This window comes from Pararge aegeria, chromosome 13 (assembly GCF_905163445.1).
Source record: "Pararge aegeria chromosome 13, ilParAegt1.1, whole genome shotgun sequence".
In the NCBI taxonomy this organism is placed as follows: Eukaryota; Metazoa; Arthropoda; class Insecta; order Lepidoptera; family Nymphalidae; genus Pararge; species Pararge aegeria.
The window spans coordinates 16829106-16848991 of NC_053192.1; the positions used below are offsets into that span (position 1 = coordinate 16829106).

Genomic DNA, 19886 nt, shown 5'->3' on the forward strand with positions numbered 1-19886 from the left:
TATATATATTATAAAATTTGATTTTTTTGGATTCCTCTTAGACCGGAATAGGATAATAAGTATTAAAATGAGACATTAAAAAAAAAATGACCCGCGGTACGAAGTTCGCCGGGACAGTTAGTTATTCATAAAAATATTCATCAGTCATCTTAGTACCCATAGCACAAGCTACGCTTTGGGGATAGATGGCGATGTTTGTATTGTCGCAATATATTTATATTTATTTATTTTAACTATTATGTAGATGAGCATTGTCGTGCCCGCCACGCAACTCCTTCTTTTGGGAGTTATGTGCGTTTCTAATTTAAGTAATTTAAACACTTGCTTTAGTGGCGATGGAAAACATCGTGAGAAAACATTCATGAGTGATATAAATAGCTTGTGAAGTCTTCCTGTCCGTTTGGACCAGCGTGTTGGACTCCGGCCTAAACCTTTTTCATTCTGAGAGGAGATTTGAAGGACAAAAATGATAGCCCCATCATCATTTCGACCCATTACCGGCCCACTGCACTACAGGGTCTCCTCCCACAATGAGAAGGGGTTAAGGCCGTAGTCCACCACGCTGGCCCAGTGCGGATTGGTGGACTCCACATACCTTTGAGAACATTATGTAGAACTCTCAGGCATGCAGGTTTCCTCACGATGTTTTCCTTCACCGTCGAAGCAAGTGATATTTTTAATAAAACGCACATAACTTATAAAAGTTAGAGGTGCTTGGATTCGAACTCGGCTCCCCGAATGAAGTCGGGCTCCTACCCACTGCGCTATCACCGCTTCATCCCCCGATTATATCCCATGTGAAAGGATAGCATTTACATGTCCACCTGCCAAAGCAAAGTAACAGGGAATATGAGAAGTTTATCCCGTTTTTTATTACACGTATATTATTTCCACTCGTGCTGAAATGCTGGGTTGGTTGGTTGCTGGGGGTTTGTTTAAATCCTTTGACTACCTACATTATTATGGTAATTTGAGCCTTTAAACCTTCGTGAGTTCTTCGTGAGATAGAAGAGCTGTAACTGCAACATTGTTTTTTTTTATTATTTGTAAATAATTCTTATTTGTGATAGTTAATAAATGCTTAAATATAGTTACGTGTTTTATTTTAAAAATTGAATACAACTCTTTCATTGGACAGTTCGCGACAGGTGTCAATCTTGCAATCTTTGGTGTCAAACGTGACTTTTATTTTTTTTGCATGCAAAGGTGACGTTTGACAGTAATGATGCAATATTTACGCCTGTCGCCTGTTGTGAAATGCCACAACAAAAAACTAGTTACGTTGGTAGCCAATATTTTTCTACAGCTAGAATGTAAATAGTTTTCACAGCGGCCTACATAATCCCTATCCCTACTAATATGATAAATGTTAATGTAAGTTTGTTTGTTACGCTTTCAGGCAAGAGCTACGTAACCGATCCTCATGAAACTTTGTACACATATTCTTGGAAGTGTTAGAAGTAATAAAGGATACTTTTTATCCCGACATTAAGCTCGGTTCCTTTGGGAGAGGGCAGGAGTGTTTGACGATTTTACACCATAACTTCGACAAATTATAACCGATTTAAATAATTATTTTTGTACTATAGAGGTTATAATATTTTTTTAATTTTGTCCAAACTGTGGTTGGAGATAGAGGACAGAACTCATCAGCGAACAGCAGCTCTCCTCTTCCTCTTTTGAGGCTTAGCGATACTGAATACTTTATTTTTTTTTAGATCAATAACTAAATTTAATGCCACATCAAAAAACAATATCTGCGGGCAACAGCTATATAGATATATAGACGGTGGCAAATTTGGGAAGATAATATACGGTTGATGAATTCCCATAATAAATATATTATTATAAGTTTAATGATAATTATTAAACATATAATACAACCAATCCACATTGGGCCAGCGTGGTGGACTACGGCCTTAACCCCTTCTTCTTGTGGGAGGAGACCCGTGCCCTGTAGTGGGCCGGTAATGGGTTGATATTATGATGATGAATAATTATATGATAGGCAAATTAGGTAACTAATTCTATCCATGTTTCAAGGAAGTTACAGTTAATAAAGTTGCTTTAAATATAAAGTCAATTAGTAAGCGGAAATATTATCTTATACTCAGATAAGTAAATAACTTCGGTCTCGTAAACATTGCATTTAATTAATTAATTGCTTTTACTTACATTTTATTGACACTTTCTACTTTCTCCATAAGTAGTTATTAGATGTTTAATACTAACGCCATCTGTCAGCACGTCAATACATTACAGGCTTTGAGCTACGTGCTGATGTGCTTGAATAATTTAGCTATGTAGTAACCTACGTAACCGCTAGATGGCGCTTACTTCTAAAACTATTAGTACCTATAGTCGGAAAAATGTAATAGGCCCGTTTTGACATTTGTGCAAGACCATAGAATGTAACTTGGAACGAAACTGAAAGAAAGAAAAAAATAAAAATCAATTACATACAGTGTTTTAAAAAATACGTAAATTTTTTTGGGACGTTAAATAATATGAAAGAATATATCGCGAGTATTCTTTTTGCGCTTACTTCATAGTAGCATGCAATTTATAATTGTTGCGAAACGTTCCGACAGTTACGTTCTCAGTCTTTTTTTTTTTTATACTAGAGCTGTAACCATTTTTTTACTGAATATCGAAATTAAATATTGTGTAGTTATCTTTACTGCAAAGAATGAGCTTGGTTCTCAAAATGGGTTCTAAATAATGAGTCTGAGTTGATGTATCTGACCAAGCGGCACATGACTGAAGCGTCCCCGCGCGCTTTGCGCAGTTTTTCGTTCCTCATCTTGTAAAGTTGACTGTGCGCTCGTTTAAGTTTGATATATATTGTTTACTATTACGTTAACTATGGCTCTTCTATTTTGGACATTAATTTAAACATAGTGATTTGACTCGATTTTTGTGTTTGTTGTTATATAGTACTAACTCTGTTTCAACATGTTGAAAAGTGGACGTATAATCAACAGCCAGTCACGCGTATTGGTTGTGAAGTTAAAGGAATACTTTGAACGAATGAACACTTTATAATAAATAATAATATCAATCAAGTACTGATACAAACTTGAATTGATTTATCGTGAGTATCGAGTACAGAGTCTTATGGTTCCATAACTAGTTACGTCGCGATGACAAATGTCAAAACGGGCCTATTACATTTTTACGACTATAACAGTGCCAAAAAAGTTTGTAAATTATTTTTTTTCATGCCCTGAACAACACACAGGGCGGCTAAAGTTTGAAGACTATATAGGTTCTATAGCTTTGAGGTGTTTAACCCAGCCGCTAGATGGCATTGATTCAGTAAAAACTATTTTTCTATTCTAGGATCTCATATAAGGCTCTGACGTAAGGAATATTTAGAAAGAATTAAAGAAAGAAAACGAACGCAAATTCTATATATTTGCCTGGCAATAACTGCTCGACCATGCTCACGCACTCTATCAATTTGCACAGACCATTGTTGAGGTTATTTGTATACAGAAATGATAGAAAAAAAAAAAAAAAAAATTCTAGGCCTAATTTTTCAATCGCCAAAAATTAGGTTTTAGTTATAAATATGAAGTAGAGGCACGTTTGGCATTTTTTTATGCTACAAAAGTACTTAAATCGTGTTTCAGCCCGCGAGATGAACTAATTTAAAGTCTTTAAATTATCATATATTTCTTTCCAAGTACAAATATCTCACCATTCGAAAGGTACAGTGCTTTGTAAACCCCCTTTTTACTAAGACTGTACACATTTGTACTAAGACTGGGCCTTAATTGACGGAACGATAGACGTACGGAATGAATGCACCAACCGATTTTGATGACACTTATACATTTTACAGTCAATAAGTAGCTAAATTTACCAGATATACTGAACTGTATTTTAACTGATCTTATACAATTATTTTGAGTATATATCTACTTTGCTATTAACATTTATACCACGGGAAACGAGAATACAAAAATTCTACGCGTACAAGTCGTGAGTCACTGTTAATTATTAATATGATATAAGAATACGATAGATAGTGCGATTTGTAGCCATAATAACAATTTTACCATGAAATATATAATATATTACATAATTACATGTTTGGAGTTTTAATTAATATACTTCTCTTATTATATTATCCTTAGGTAATATTGGTGATGTTGGTAATAATAGTGTCCACCAATCCGCACTGGGCCAGCGTGGTGGACTTAACCCCTTCTCATTATGGGAGGAGACCCGTGACCTGTAGAGGGCCGGTGGGTTGTAGGGTGGGTTGATATGATGAGAATAATAATGATCGTAATATTGGTGATAAAAAGAATTATATATAGAACACGGGAAAGCATAATAATGTTATCAAATCTGCATTTGTATATACATTTGGTTAAAGATAAAAAGGTCTCTTCGTTCAGACTGGTCAAAATTATGCATAATCTGTGGTCGGTATTAGTTGGAGTAGCAATTCCAAATGATAGGAACCCAGATCAAAAAGGAAGGTCGTATAAAATGTCGAGAAAAATAGAGGTACAGAGGAGTAGAACCAGAAGTGTCAAGAGAAGATGGAATAAGTCATCTCTTTGTATTTAATAAACGTTGTGCTATAAGTTCAGATCGATCAAAAAAAAAAATCTAAATTCATTTATTCAAGTAGGCCTACTTTATAAGCACTTTTGAAACGTAAAGTATGTATGTTTGTAGTGACTCTACCGCCAGTTCGGAAAGCAGATTCCACCGAGAAGAGCCGGCAAGTCAGTCAGTAGTTGCTCTTTTCCAACATCAACATTTACAATCATTTTTTTATCTTGCGGGAGATGAGAGCGAGGCTGGCTGCTTCCAATCTACCTTGATTGATGTTTAAGTTTATAATGTGCTTTGTTGTAATAAGAGATACTAAGTGGGAGGTCCCGGTTTCGATCCCCGGGAGGGGACTTGGTTCAACCAAGCCCCAGAAACCGCGCGAGTTACCCTACCGGCGAGTTACCCTATCGGCGAGTTACCCTACCGATATAGTCGTGCCGCCAGAACGATTTGCGTTTCCATAACGATGATATAGAAATCGATTTGGGGAATGGCTTATTAAAGCTCTACCCCTAACAGCCAGTGGCGTGCACTTCGTACACTCAAAAAAGCAATGCCTATCCTTAATTTTTTGTATAACTTTAAAATACGAGGGCTTTTCCATTTTACGGCATCTTCCTTCCGTCCGGCAGCAGTTTTCACTTGATGTCCGGACAGACAGACAGACAGACGGACAAAAATTAAATAAAAATCTGTTTTGGACTCAGTATCGATTATAAAGCAACCTCCAGTCAAACTTTTCAAAATATATTATATGCACAGAAATATTCCAGTTACAGTTTTATTATAGGTACATATATAGATATTGATAGGTATTGCGGAATAAAATGAGGAATAAACCCGTAAAAGCCATAATTTGGTTATAAATAACCAACAAATTACTGTTATCTCCAAATAGCTACACCATAAATTTCGATAAACAAATTTCGAGCAGAGTATGACACTATTATAACTTAGGTGCTCCGGATCGAAAGTGGATTACAATTTGCATGACGAAGTACTCGTCTTTGCTATCCGAAGAGCCTAACCATGTCGGTTAAAGTTGATGATACGGTACGTAAAAACTTACTCAATGCTTTAGAATTAGAAGAGCATTTTGTGACAGAACTCGTCTACGCTTATCGCTACGCTTGGTGGCGTGGTAGCCGGTGTAATAACAGGCATATGAGGTTTAACACCTACGCCTCAAATTGATGGTCACATGGACGTGCTCCTTGCATCCCCTGTCAAGTGTTGCGCTGTTTATAGGCGATGGCTTCCCACTTACCACTCCAATCTCCAATTGTTGACAAGATTTAAGAGCCTAAACTTATTTTTTTACTATGCCATTTTTATTCTATGAAAAAAATATGTCCAGAATTGAGACATTTTCAAACCTTTTTTTCTAGTCAAAGCTATGAATGTAAAGGTGGAATAGCGAAGTATATTTGAAGTATGCTATTTTTAGTAGTCAAAGCCATGAATGTAAAGGTGGTAGAATTTTTATTTTATTTCATACAACGTATACTTGAATTGGATGCCTAAGTATATTTCATAAGGAATAAATAACCTTGTATAAATATAAAATGAAAAGAAGCATATTTATTTTTCCATACAAACTAATTCAAAACATTCTAAGTATTTACTTTTGACAACCCTATTGAAGATAAAATACGGGCACGCGCATAATACCTACGCTACGCGGCGCGTACCTGATAAAGGGACAGGAGTTACATGATTTTAATTTCGCATGAGTTGTTAGGACTTCTTTCAGCGAAAACTAAGGCAGCTGTTTACTCGAAAACTACTAGGTTTTCGGTTTCACAGATAAATCTCAGAGACAGTATATAATGTACCTCCAAAGCCTGTGAATTATTTCGGTTTTCATTTACACGTTGTATAGATACTTACGTAACAGTTTCGTCCGAGGAAAATGCCTTTTCTGTGTGAGTGGGAGTTTTCGGCTGATGATAATGATGAGAACTTTAATTCTTTATCTTAGAAAGAAGAGTCGCCGCCGAGTTTAAAGCAGCAATGCGTAAAGTGTTTCCAAGGACCGAACTGCATCAAGACAGTCGTTATATTGCTTTGTGTTTTGCTGGTCGTTCAACAGGTGAGTTTTTTTATCGACGAGACACTTTTAATGCCTATTAGGTATTTCAGTATTCTAAAAATAAAGTACGTTCCACCAGGCTTCATTAAAATAAATACTTTAAGAGAAATAAATGTACAAAGTTGTCACGTCTGGCTTCACGCTTACGGAAGATCACACTGTCAATGTCTTTAACAGGCACTGCAAACATGCTGAGTGAAGACCATTTTAGGATCACACCGTTCCTATAATTGTTGTGTAGACTATAAGTTTTATTTTAATTCTAGTGTGCGTATATCCAAATAAAAGTTTATTCTTTCTTCCTTTCTTTCTTTCATAAAAAATACTCAGTGACAACCAAAGAAGCAGCTGTGCTTACTTAAGGTCAAGTGAGGTCATGGATTATTATGCTCGCAGAAAAAACGTTATGGTCTGAGAATTTGGGTGCAATTAAATATTTTTTTTTAGTTCATTGCTTCCTAGTTTTCTTATGCCCGTTTTCACTAACGTCGAACAAGGGAATGCATAATTAAGTAACACCTAATCTAAGGTAATTCCATAAACCGCTCACCAATAGTTATAACTTAAGAGTTGGTGAAATGTTTTTGTTATAGACATCGCCTAAATCATTAGGCATTCCATTTAGCGACGCCTAGTATTAGTGAGAATAATAATATAATAATATCCTACGACAATACACACATCGCCATCTAGCCCCCCAAGGTAAGCGTAGTTTGTGTTATGGGTACTAAGATGACTGATGGATATTTTTATTAATAATACACATAAATTCTTATAATATACAGATAAACACCCAGACACTGGAAAACGTTATTGTTCATCACACAAAAATTTTCCAGTTGTGAGAATCAAACCCACGGCCTTGGTCTCAGAAAGCAGGGTCAAAATGGGCATTAGATTAATTAAACTACTAAATATCTACGTACAGCCTTTTGGGCTGTAAGTTGCTTGTCATTTAGGACATAGATTTTTATGGATAGATAGAAGAATATCCATCCATTTGAGGATGAAAAGAAAGATTCGCTTGTCCAGATTTCGGCATGCATTGAGAAGCTGATCGACAGACCAATAACAACGTACACTCACTTCGACTACAATAAGACCATCACGTACCCGAGCGTTACTTTCTGTCGGGAGCCGCCATACAAACAGGATAAACTTGAGGTGAGCTATTAAGAAAAAAAAAGTTATATGCATAAAAGAACAGATTAGGACAGGAATCAGATTCGGCGTAGCGCGTACTGAAAAGATAAAGAATTACAATTTTTTTTCAATAAAATAATTACTTAAAACAGTTACATTTTTATTAAAAACAAATTAAAATATAAAAAAAATAATTTAAAATTCAAGAATTTATTTCACATCAAAAAACATTTATTCGTCCAAAATAAAGTGACACGACGTATTGTAAAACTTACACATAACTTAACTCAAAAAAAAAAACTGTTTTTTTTTAAAGCCAGGCAACCATTATTTGCGTTTGTTTATTCCACTACAAGTTATTTTTTAAACTCTTTATTTGTACACCACTACACAGTTAGGAAAATAAAGGATGAATAGAGAGAAACACAAAAAAACTGGAGTAGAATACAAAAGGCGGCCTTATCGCTTAAAAGCGATCTCTGCCAGGCAACCTTAGGATTAGGAGACAACAAGAGCGAGAACAAATAGGTGGTGTAAAATTATTATAAACCTACATTCAAATAACTACATACGAATAGATAAACAAAATATACACAAATAAAAACATAAAATAAAATATTTATATATGTATATATATATAAAATAAATATAAAAATAATAATCTAATATATGTATTATGAAAAGCTATATTCATGAATAGATAATATAAAAATAAAAACCAGTCGTCTTATTGCGCAAGATAATCAGCTTTAACTGCATTTTTAAACATATCAAGCGATTTTGCCTGTCGTAAGTAAGTTAGAAAGTAAGTTAGTTCTTGACTGCAATCTCAACTGGTGATAAATGATGATGCAGTCTATGTTGGTAGCGGGCTAACCTGTTAAGGACTATGGTAGTCATACCCCTAAGGAAAGTTAGAGGTGCGAAGAGAAATATGTAAAAGTATAAATAGCCGAATTTCCCCCGCTGGAAATCGTACACTGGACCTCCCACTTCTAAGGCCACAGCGCTCACCATTGCGCCACGGTGGTAAAAAATAATATGTTGATTATGTATCATTATGTAATACAGTAAAATTTTGTAAAGTTTGTATCCCTTTTAAAGAAGTACGGCTTATATTGGCATCCACGCTACTCGTCTATGTGGAGGACGTTCAACTTCTCCAGAATCACTCTGGACGCGTTATGGGAAGAAATAACGTACAATGAAAACGATTTTTTCGTGCAATACGGCCTGGACAATCTCAGAGAAAGTAAGTATCTATTCTGTAAAATTTCTCCTAGATCTTCGGCAATGTAGATAGAGGTACATTGCAGAAGATCTATTTGGTGTACTACGCACGTTTCGCTCCGAAACCGAAGCATCCTCAGGAGATGTTGACTTTGCAATGAATAATTGTTAAGAACAATCACTTAACAACAGTCACTTAACTTTCATAATATATATAAAGCTTAATTTTCATAATAAATGATGGATTTCCGCAAAGTAACGCCTGCTTGTATACAATATCCAAATACTTCAGTTATATATAAAATAATTATAATAAAAGTGTTGTAACATATGCATAAATACCAAAATTGAAGTAGCGTTTTGATGTATTTACCTGTCACTTGTCTTGTTTAGATGTGGAAATAAACCCAGTGATGGGTTTTATCCGCGGTCGCTGTTACACAATATCCCCAAAAGTGCTGGACATCAAAGCGAAGGCCACTCGCGAGTATGGCTACTCGGTCACTCTGCAACACTATGCTGCCGACATGGAGTCACCTGCTAGTATAACTCCTCCGGGGTACCATGTTTACATCCACTATGTGAGGGAGCCGTATGCAGGTAACATCATCATCATGAAAACCCATTACCGGCCCACTATAGAGCACGGGTCCATTCCCACAATGAGAAGGGGTTAAGGCAGTGGTCCACCAGTGGCTCAGTGCAGACTGGCGGAATTCACACACCTTTGAGAACATTATCGAGAACTCTCAGGTATGCAGGTTTCCTTACGATGTTTTCCTTCACCGTCGAAGCAAGTGATATTTTAATTACTTAAAACGCACATAACTTAGAAAAGTTAGACGTGCGTGCTGGGATTCAAACTCGGCCCCCCGAAAGGAAAGTCGAGCTAATACCCAATGCGCTATCACCGCTTCTGCTCTATCAACGCTTACTTATTACAAAATAGTACGGTGTTTTTTGGTTAATAAGTTATAGCAAATAACCCACTTTAATTTACACCATACAAGTTAACCTTAATTTTCATAACATATAATGGAATTCCGCAAAGTAACGTCTGCTTCTGTCCAATAAAACGAAGCCTGACAAGCCTTAACTTTCTTACAGAAGTTGAAGTGTACAACGGTGGATTAGTTGATTACCTGTACATCAACACTGGGGAAATGGTGAGCGTGAAACTGAAGGTCGACGAATACGTGATGATCAGCAACGAGGACGACCCTTGTACCTACGCAGCTAATTATAGCGCTAACTCGGTTAGTACTTGAACTCAACTTATTCTTTGTTTCAAGTACATCAACTTTGCTGGTTCTTTTGAAATATCAAGTTTTATGGCTGCCGCCACAGAAGAATGAACTGAATGAATGAAAAACACCTACTGTTTTGGTTCTTTTGAAATATCAAGTTTTATGGCCGCCGCCACAGAAAAATGAAACCTGACGGTTAACACTTAACAGTCTCTTGACAATGAAGGAATTTCTTTATTCTTTTATATTTATGTATCTATCGATCATTATTTATCCATACTTATAAGAAACTTAAGTGTTTGTTGGTTTGTGTACTAATCTGTGGAACAACCAGTGCCAAAGCTTAATTCTTGAGGAAGGTTATTTGCTTTTCAATATTACGCTATGACCCTTAGAAGTTAAAGAATGCGCCCAGTGAAATTGAAAGTTTGGCAATATTTACGTATCTACGTTCGATTTTGCGTTCCGTGTTTGACGGCCGGCGGCAGTGTAGGCAGCGACCCGGCTTTTTGAGCCGAGGCCGTAGGTTCAATTCCCACAACTGGAATTTTTTTGTGTGATGAACATGAAGGTTTTTTAGTGTCTGGGAGTTTATTTGTATATTATAAGTATTTATGTATATTGTTCATAAAAATATCCAGATGTCAACTTAGTACCAATTAGACAAGCTACGCTTATCTTGGGCTTTAGATGACGATGTGTGTATTGTCACAGTATATTTACTTCTTTATTTATTTATTTTACGTCAGTGTATGTATCTAAAAGCGCAGAAGGGCCTTCTTCTAAACTCATTTCTTAACTTATTGTAAATTAACAACTCTTCTTTTAAAATAACAACACAAGTCAGTACAAACACAAAATTATTATATTCCTCTAGTATGTATTATATCACAATAATAATTATTTCAATCTATATTACTAATTATCAGTATTTCAATAAAGACTATCATAAAATAATTTGTTTAAGTTAACAAACAGCGATTCGTCGCAAAAACGGCGCGCTGGTTCTTCCCGCCTCTCGAGAAAAACAAGATGGCGATCCTTTTCCCCGCTACCATAAACGCGACGCTCCGCTAGAGTGACTTTGACAGGCCGTATTCACTCTAAACTTTGACGCGCCGTCACGGCCGGACTGACATTCGACCGTCCCCGGGCGTTAAAATCTGCCTGGAACATAGAAATCACAATCACTAGGACACCCGCTCGTCCATCCCGCTAATAATTATCGACATCAACGCATTATCAACCGGACAAGTGCATCCCTTCAACCAAACCCACACGGGTTTGGCCCGGATGACACTGTCCCTTTTTTCGTTCAATAAACCACAACACAATCGGATTGAGCGTGTGCATCCCTTCAACCGACCCCTCTCGGTGCGGCCCGGATAACACACCTCATCCAGGATCAACTATGGAAACTTTTCATCTGGACCGAGCGAGTGCATCCCTTCAACCGACCCTTACGGGTACGGCCCGAACGACACAGCTCCACCAGGATCGACAATCGGAACTCTTCATCTGGACCGAGCGAATGCATCCCTTCAACCGACCCCTGAGGATACGGCCCGGACGACACACCTCGACCAGGATCGACACACAGATAAACACATTCGTAATATAAAATATGGCAAATGTCATACCTATGGTTACGGATTATCTTGTTCAGCGTAAATTTCTATTTCATTTTGTATATCCCAGGTCTCAGGATCAGAATATACACTAAGAGTGTCTGAATTGGCTGTGATAGTACGGGAATCGGTAGAAATAGCATCCGAGCATGCAGTCAAGGTGTCATCTCTATCAATTAAAGTTACATCATCAACATCTTCAGGCGCCGTCTCGGCCTCGTCATAATTCAAAAGGTTATACGTTATTTCAAGTAAACCGTCGTGACCTTGGGGCACTGGACGCAAATTCTCGTGGGCATACTTATACACTCGTTGAGAACCACTTAAACTTTTCAATTCATACCGATCGTTTTCTAACACCGCAGTTATGATGAATGGGCCCTTAAACTTCCTATCCAATTTAGTTTTATTCCGTTCACTATTTTTAAGAAACACAAATGCACCTTTTCTAAACGGTTTTATTATTGCACGACCCCGATTAAATCGATCAACTTCGGACTTAGCTGCCTTTTGAATATTAGCTGACGCATCTTCCCGTATAGTGTCAAGTTCTAGCCTGTTGCGTTGACTATTAACCTCTGCGTTTAGTCTAGACATACCTAGCGATTGTGCACGAATCCCTAACATCAGTTCTGTGGGTGAGTATTTTGTTACGGTAGATTTGGTGCTGTTGAGAGCAAGTTGAATTTTTCCTAATTCATCGCGCCACGTTTTATTAGGGTCGTTTTCAACAATAGTCAACAAGCTTTTAAGAGTTCGCATAACCCTCTCAACTTGTCCATTTGCCCTGCTAGAGCCCGTTGCAATAAAGTGTAACTGTATCTTATGCTCAGTGCAAAAGCTCTTAAATTCAGAGCTAATATAACAACGACCTTGATCAGCAATTATTCGCTTAGGCGCTCCGAAAAGGTAAACTGCTTTTTGTAACGCGTGTATTGCACTACTAGCGTCGAGAGAAAAAGTATGCTCTAGTAAAACATATTTTGTAAAAGCATCAATTATTACGGAGCAATATTCTTTCCGATCGCTCTTTCCGCTAAGCTTTCCCGTAAAATCTGTGTGTATAGTATGCCATGGCACAGAGACTTTCGGGATTGGGTGAAGCTGGACAGGCTGAGCACCCGATGGACCTTTAGACGCTTTACAAATAATACAAGAGTCAATAAACTTACGCACGCATTTGGACATTTCAGGAAACCAATATTGCTCGTAAAGTTTATCTAAAGTTTTATCCTTGCCTAAATGCTGTATTTCATTGTGAATGTGGTTAATTAACGTCCAAATTAAAGACCGAGGAACTACAGGCAACCAAGAAACAGTCTTGTTTCGGTTAACTTTTTTGTAAAGAATACCCTCTCTTACATCATATGACTGAGCTACCGAATCAGGAAAACCATTAGTTTTGTGTTTTGTAATGAGATCCTGTATCTCACTATCGCGCCTTTGTTCAACGGAAAGCCAATCTTGATAAAGCTCGACATAATGAACTTCTTTCGTCCGTGAATCCTCTGAAGATGTAACATCAATATTCGGAAGAGGATTTCGCGAAAGGTAGTCCGCATGTTCCATTCCTCGTCCTTCTCGATAAACAATGTCAAAATCGTAAGCTTGTAGATAAGCCCACCAACGATGTACGCGAGGAGTGAGATCTTTCTTTGATTTTGAGGCCTTTAGAGAATTGCAATCGGTAAAAACTACAAAATGTCGCCCGTAAAGGTAATGCCGAAAGTGCTCCACCGCTCGTACGACTGCTAATGTCTCTAATTCGTACGAGTGGTAGCGTGACTCTACATCCGTTGTGCGTCGGCTAAAATACTCTACAACATGCGGTAAATTACTTTTCTTTTGAATGAGAATCGCTCCATATCCTTCGGAGCTTGCGTCGGTGTGTAACTCTACTGGTAGTTCTGGATCAAATATAGTTAGTACCGGTTCAGATGTTAATATACGTATTACAGCGTTACGTATTGCCTCGTGTGCTTGAGTCCAGTTAATAGGTCCTTTTAATTTCGTAAAGGGGTACAACGGTCCCACGATGCGAGTAAAATTAGCAATGAATTTCCGAAAGTATGAAGCGAGGCCCAGAAATTGCCGAACCTGAGTAGCCGTTTTTGGTTGGGGAGAGTCTATTAACGCTTGAATTTTTCGAGGATTCGGTCTTATTTCACCACATTGGAGTAAATATCCCAGATATTCTATCTTTTGCTTCATGAATTTACATTTTTTATGATTGAATGTAAAACCAGCTTCTATTAAAGCACCCAAAACATTGTCTAGGCGCTGCAAACCTTCAGTTATATTGTTAGAGTAGCATAAAACGTCGTCCATATAAATCAATGGCTTATCTTTAACATTATTCAGAGCCTTAGTAATGCACCTCTGATAAACTGATGGTGCATTTCGAAGTCCGAATGGCATAGCAAGGAATTCATATTGCCCCTCAGGTGTAACAAATGCTGTTTTTTCAACTGAATCAGGGTGCATAACTATTTGGTGAAAACCAGAAGCCATGTCTAATGATGAAAAATAATTAGCCCCAGCAAGCAAATCTATTTGCTCTTTTATCACTTAAATTAATTATTATAATTTAAGGCAAAGCTAGTCGCCGACAGTCTCCCCCCCGTGCGTAGCACCATTCTTGCGATTCGGCGATATCAATGTCCGGGTGGGTCGGCATTTCCTTTCCTCGTTCTTTGTAATTTATGTCCTTTTCGTAAGTTTCAATTACAGTGTTAATCAATTCGTGGTCACGTGGCTGTTTCTTTTTCTCAAGTGGTGCGTAAGCTCCGCACTTGTCTGCTTGTCGGTTAAGAAATTCTGCCATCAATGCAAGATCTGCTGGTTCTTGTTTATCAGCATAATCGTACCACTGGAACTTCAGATACGATGGCAACTTCTCAACTATTTCTCGCACCATTACTGGATCCTTTTTAATGTTCGGAATAGTCTTAATTCGATACAGTTCTCCTGTCATAAGTGATTCTGGTCTTCCATAGCGACGTTGAAGAGCTTTCAAATCTCGATCTGGAGTGGCATCTGAGTAAAGCAAGCTCAGGAATGTATTTCTTGCCGCTCCTTCTAAAGCTCTTCTCAATCGCGTCATGTTCTGCGTCGGTGAGTACGCCTTCGAAGTGTCATCGGACACCATTCTGAAATCTAACCATTCTGAGCTATTTCCGTCGTAGCATGGTAGCTCTTGATCAAGTTGATGTTGAGATGTTGTTTGTGCTGAAAATGTATGGCTCTCAAATGCTTGTTTTATAGCGTCAGCTATAATAAAAGCCTGAGTTGTAGACGTGGCTGGATGTTCAACCTTCACACCCGGTTGGGTTGCTTGAGAGTCTTGAAAAAGTTGCCCCGGAATATCATCTTTGACTTCAGTCAAAGGAGAAGTCTGGATCCATTTCTGAACTTGAGATGATCTGTCTTCCAAGGCAGGTTCCTCCTCCAGATTGTCTTCTTCATCATCCATAATCTGCTGTTTTTCTAGCCTGATGCGAGCTAGCTTCAATTGTATTTGCAGCATTTCTTCTTCTGCTTCCAATTTGCGAAGTCTGGCTGCAGAACTCGTAGACCGAAATGACTTCGCGCGGACTGAACCTTCAGGCACCACAGTCCTTATTGAGCTGTTTTTCTGGGCCTCTTGTTCTTGAAGGCTCTTAATTAGATTCTTCCGCTCGGTCAGTTTTTTCTCAGCGGTCAGCTTTATGAGTCGATCTTCCCCAGTATCTCTGGAGACATTGATGTTTGTCGCGGTGGATTCTGGTGTTTTAGTACGCGAAGAATCTGTAGCTGCATGTTCCGATGTCTCCTGTGTTCTGCGCGTAATTGCCTCCTCTGCTTGCTGAGAGGCTGCGCGGAGCTCATCCTTCATCGATCTTGTTAGTGGCATCTCACAAGATCCTTATCCAAGCTTCAAAATTCTCACGACAGGAATTCGCCTTCTACAAATCCGGCTCGAAGGACCAACTGTTGCGGCGCGTCGGCGTTTTATGCCGAACCAACGCCAAGGGAACGTGTCCCACTGGGTGACGAGGCGCGAAATAAGGCAGGTATAAGAACCCTGCCTTATGTTCTGAGACAGAGTTGGAGCTCTGTCTCGTGCGCTGGTCGGCGCCCGTCTGCTACGCACTCCGGTCGTGAATTCCACCGTGTTCAGGTAGTCGTAGCCCGTGGTGGGGGTAGCGACACCGTTTTTGAGGTTTCAGGGTATTCTTCGCAATAAAAGACGAGATGTTTCTTGATTCAATGCTCCGGGACGACTGACTGGCGTTCGTCAGAGTGGTCTATTTATATTAATTTCTCGGTCGAGAACTCTTGGTGAGCTATCGAGCGTGAAAGTACTCGACCGCCAATGGAGACTCTTTATTTAATAATATTTCTTATTCACTCTAACTATATTACTAAATAATCGTCTATTTAACATTTAAATAATATCTACCTTACCAAAATATCTTAAATGCTAATCGCTTATAATTATGCAACTACTTTTCCTACTTATATTAATTATTCTAAACTAATGTAAAAGCTAGTCGCCGACAGTCTCCCCCCCGTGCGTAGCACCAGTCTTGAGATTCGGCGATGTTTTTCATGGCAACTCTCTGGAACTAGGATGTCGAAGATATTTTCTAGTCTTATATCGGCAACTCTAGTCTTGTCATCAAAATCTGGGTGGACCGTCAGTTTCTTTCCTCGTTCTTTGTAGTTGTTGTCCTCTTGGTACGATTCAATTTCAGTGTGTGCCAATTCGTGTTCGCGTGGCTGCTTCTTTTTCGCAAGTGGTGCGTAAGCTCCACACCTGCCTGCTTGCTTGTTGAGAAGTTCTGCCATCAATTCGAGACCTGCTGGTTCTTGGTCTTCCTGGGCATCGTACCACTTGAACTCTAGATACGATGCCAACTTCTTAACTAGTTCTCGCACTATGACTGGATTCTCTTCTATGTTTTGAAGGGTTTTAATCTGATCCAGTTCTTCCATCACAAGTGAATCTTGTCTTCCACAGCGACGTTGAAGAGCTTTCATATCTCGATCTGGAGTAGCACCTGAGCAAAACAAGCTCAGGAATGTATTTCTTGCCGCTCCTTTTAAAACTCTTCTTAATCTCGTCATTTTCTGCGTCGGTCTGTACGACTTAGAAGTGTCATCGTACACTACTCCGAAAGCCGTACATTCTGAGCTATTTCCGTCGTAGTAGGGTAGTTCTTGATTATCTTGATGATGAGCCGGAGGAGATGGTCTTGCTGCTGACGATATGTGACTCTCAAATGCTTGTCTTATAGCGCCAGCTGTAATATAAGCCTGAGTTGTAGGTGCTGCAGGATGTTCAGTCTTTACAGCCAGTGTTTGACAGTCTTCTATCAGTTGCCCAGAGATTTCATCTTTGACTTCGGTCAAGGAAGAAGTCTCCATCCATTTCCGGGCATGGACTGATCTGTCAACAAAGGCAGGTTCCTCCTCCACATAGTTTGCTTTATCATCGATAATCTGTTCTTTCTCTAGCCTGATGCAAGCTAGTCTCAGTTCTATTTGCAGCAGTTCTTCTTCTGCTTCTAATTCGCGAAGCCTGGCTGCAGAATTCTTAAACCGAAATGATTTCGCGCGAACTGAACCTCCAGGCACCACAGTCATTATCAAACTGCTTTTCACGGCCTCTCGTTCTTGAAGGTTCATTCGCTCGGACAGTTTTTCATTAGCTGTCTGCTGCTTGAGTCGATCTTCCCCTGTATTTCTGGAGACAATGAAATTCATCCCGGTGGATCCTGGTGATTCAGTTCGCGAAGAATCTGAAGCCGTGTGTTCTGATGTCTCCTGTGTTCTGCGCGTAATCGCCTTCTCTTCTCGCTGAGAGGCCGCGCGGAGCTCATCCTTCATTGATCTAGAGAGAGGCATCTCTCCAGATCCTTATTCTAGGCTTCAAATTCTCCTCACGACAGGAATTCTTCTTCTACAAATCCGGCTCGAAGGACCAACTGTTGCGGCGCGTCGGCGTTTTATGCCGAACCAACGCCAAGGGAACGTGTCCCACTGGGTGACGAGGCGCGAAATAAGGCAGGTATAAGAACCCTGCCTTATGTTCTGAGACTGAGTTGGAGCTCTGTCTCGTGCGCTGGTCGGCGCCCGTCTGCTGCGCACTCCGGTCGTGAGTTCTTCCGTGTTCAGGTAGTCGTAGCCCGTGGTGGGGATAGCGACACCGTTCTTGATGGTTTCAGGATGTTCTTCGCAATAAAAGACGAGATGTTTCTTGATTCAATGCTCCGGGACGACTGATTGGCGGTCGGTCAGAGTGGCCTATTTATATCCGAATCCCGGTCGAGAACTCGTCGTGAGCTATCGAGCGTCAATGTGTCCAACCGCCAACAAAACCCTTCGGGGTCTCTTTATTTAGTAACAATTCTTACACAATCTAATCTTATTACTAAATAATCATTATTTCAATATACACATAAAGTTAGCTTAACATATAAACAATATCCTATTTTTACCTAAGAATCCTAAATGCTAACTGCTTATAATAAATTATTCAACTACTTTTATCACTTAAATTAATTATTATAATTTAAGGCAAAGCTAGTCGCCGACAGGGGGATTTATTCAAACTGCCCTAACAGGTTAGCCCGCTACCATCTTAGACTGCATCATCACTCGCCGCCTGAGTATGCAGCATAGGGCTAACTTGTAGTGAACTATTCTTACTATTTGAATAGCCACTAGACAGGCGATTCCTTTTTTAGCCGTTTATTTGTTTTCAGTGCACGACACAATACGTGTCAGATCTTGTGACGGAAATGGTCGGCTGCTCTGGGCCCTGGATGAAAAGCCCCTTGCCGTATTGCAACAATTTTGAAGACATGCGGGCCCTCATGTCTAATTACACAAGGTAGGTACTGGTCGGTTATACGCCGTAAAAACACGGGTACAACGGAAGAAGAATAAAAAAAAAACAACAGACAATAGCAGTATACAAAAGGCGGCCTTATCACTTAGTAGCGATCTCTTCCAGGCAACCTAAGGATAAGGAAAACAAAAGGATAACAGACTGCAGGGTGTGCATATAAAAAAATACATACTAATACTTGAACTAGATTACACAAATAAAATAATACTAAAAAAATAATAATAAACTAATATATACTTTAACATATCATAAATACATTAATAATAGACGGCTGACTGGCGCAGTGGGCTGTGACCCTGCTTTCTGAGTGCAAGGCCGTGGGTTCGATTCCCACAACTGCAAAATGTTTGCGTGATGAACATGAAAGTTTTTCAGTGTCTGGGTGTTTATCTGTATATTAAAAGTATTTATGTATATTTTTCATAAAAATATTCATCAGTCATCTTAGTACCCATAACACAAGCTACGCTTACGTTGGGGCTAGATGGCGATGTGTGTATTGTCGTAGTATATTTATTTATTTATTTATAACAGTTAATAGTATTACAAGTCGTCTTAAATGTAAACTATAGAGATTGACAGCTTTCTTAAATATATCATATATTTCTTAAATATATTAATATAGACTGCCTTATGTCGATACTTTGATACTTGAATGTACACCACATAAACATGTAGTAAAATTATAAATAAAAATTTAACAAGAAGTATACAATTCGGCGGCCTTATCGCTACATGGCGATCTCTTCCAGGCAACCAAAGGCGTTAAACACAGCTCAAGAAAAGAGGTAGGTGGTGCATTTAAATAAACATGCATATATACCTATATATACACATTAACAATAAAATATATAGATACTGATAATAATTAATATTAATATATAATACATAAATACTTTGTAGGCTCTCGCAGAACCACAATTGCAGCAACTGCCCTAGATTCTGCCGCTCGCTGCTGTACAACGCGTTCGTGACGGACAGACAGAAGAATTACACTTGGGACGACCAAGACAGTCAGAGACCCGTGGCATCCACTGGCGCTAGTCTGGAGACAACGGTATGTACTCACAAGTACC

General features: G+C 38.9%; 1 protein-coding gene across 1 annotated transcript in view; it reads left to right on the forward strand.

The window, feature by feature from the left end:
• LOC120628824 overlaps positions 1 to 19886 on the forward strand; it is a 61367-nt gene that overhangs the window by 32697 nt on the left and 8784 nt on the right. The window contains exons 5-11 of the mRNA XM_039897448.1: positions 6557 to 6667; positions 7700 to 7831; positions 8915 to 9062; positions 9434 to 9640; positions 10148 to 10296; positions 18665 to 18792; positions 19714 to 19867. Of these exons, the coding sequence (XP_039753382.1) occupies positions 6557 to 6667; positions 7700 to 7831; positions 8915 to 9062; positions 9434 to 9640; positions 10148 to 10296; positions 18665 to 18792; positions 19714 to 19867 (1029 nt within the window). The remainder of the gene's footprint in view (positions 1 to 6556; positions 6668 to 7699; positions 7832 to 8914; positions 9063 to 9433; positions 9641 to 10147; positions 10297 to 18664; positions 18793 to 19713; positions 19868 to 19886) is intronic.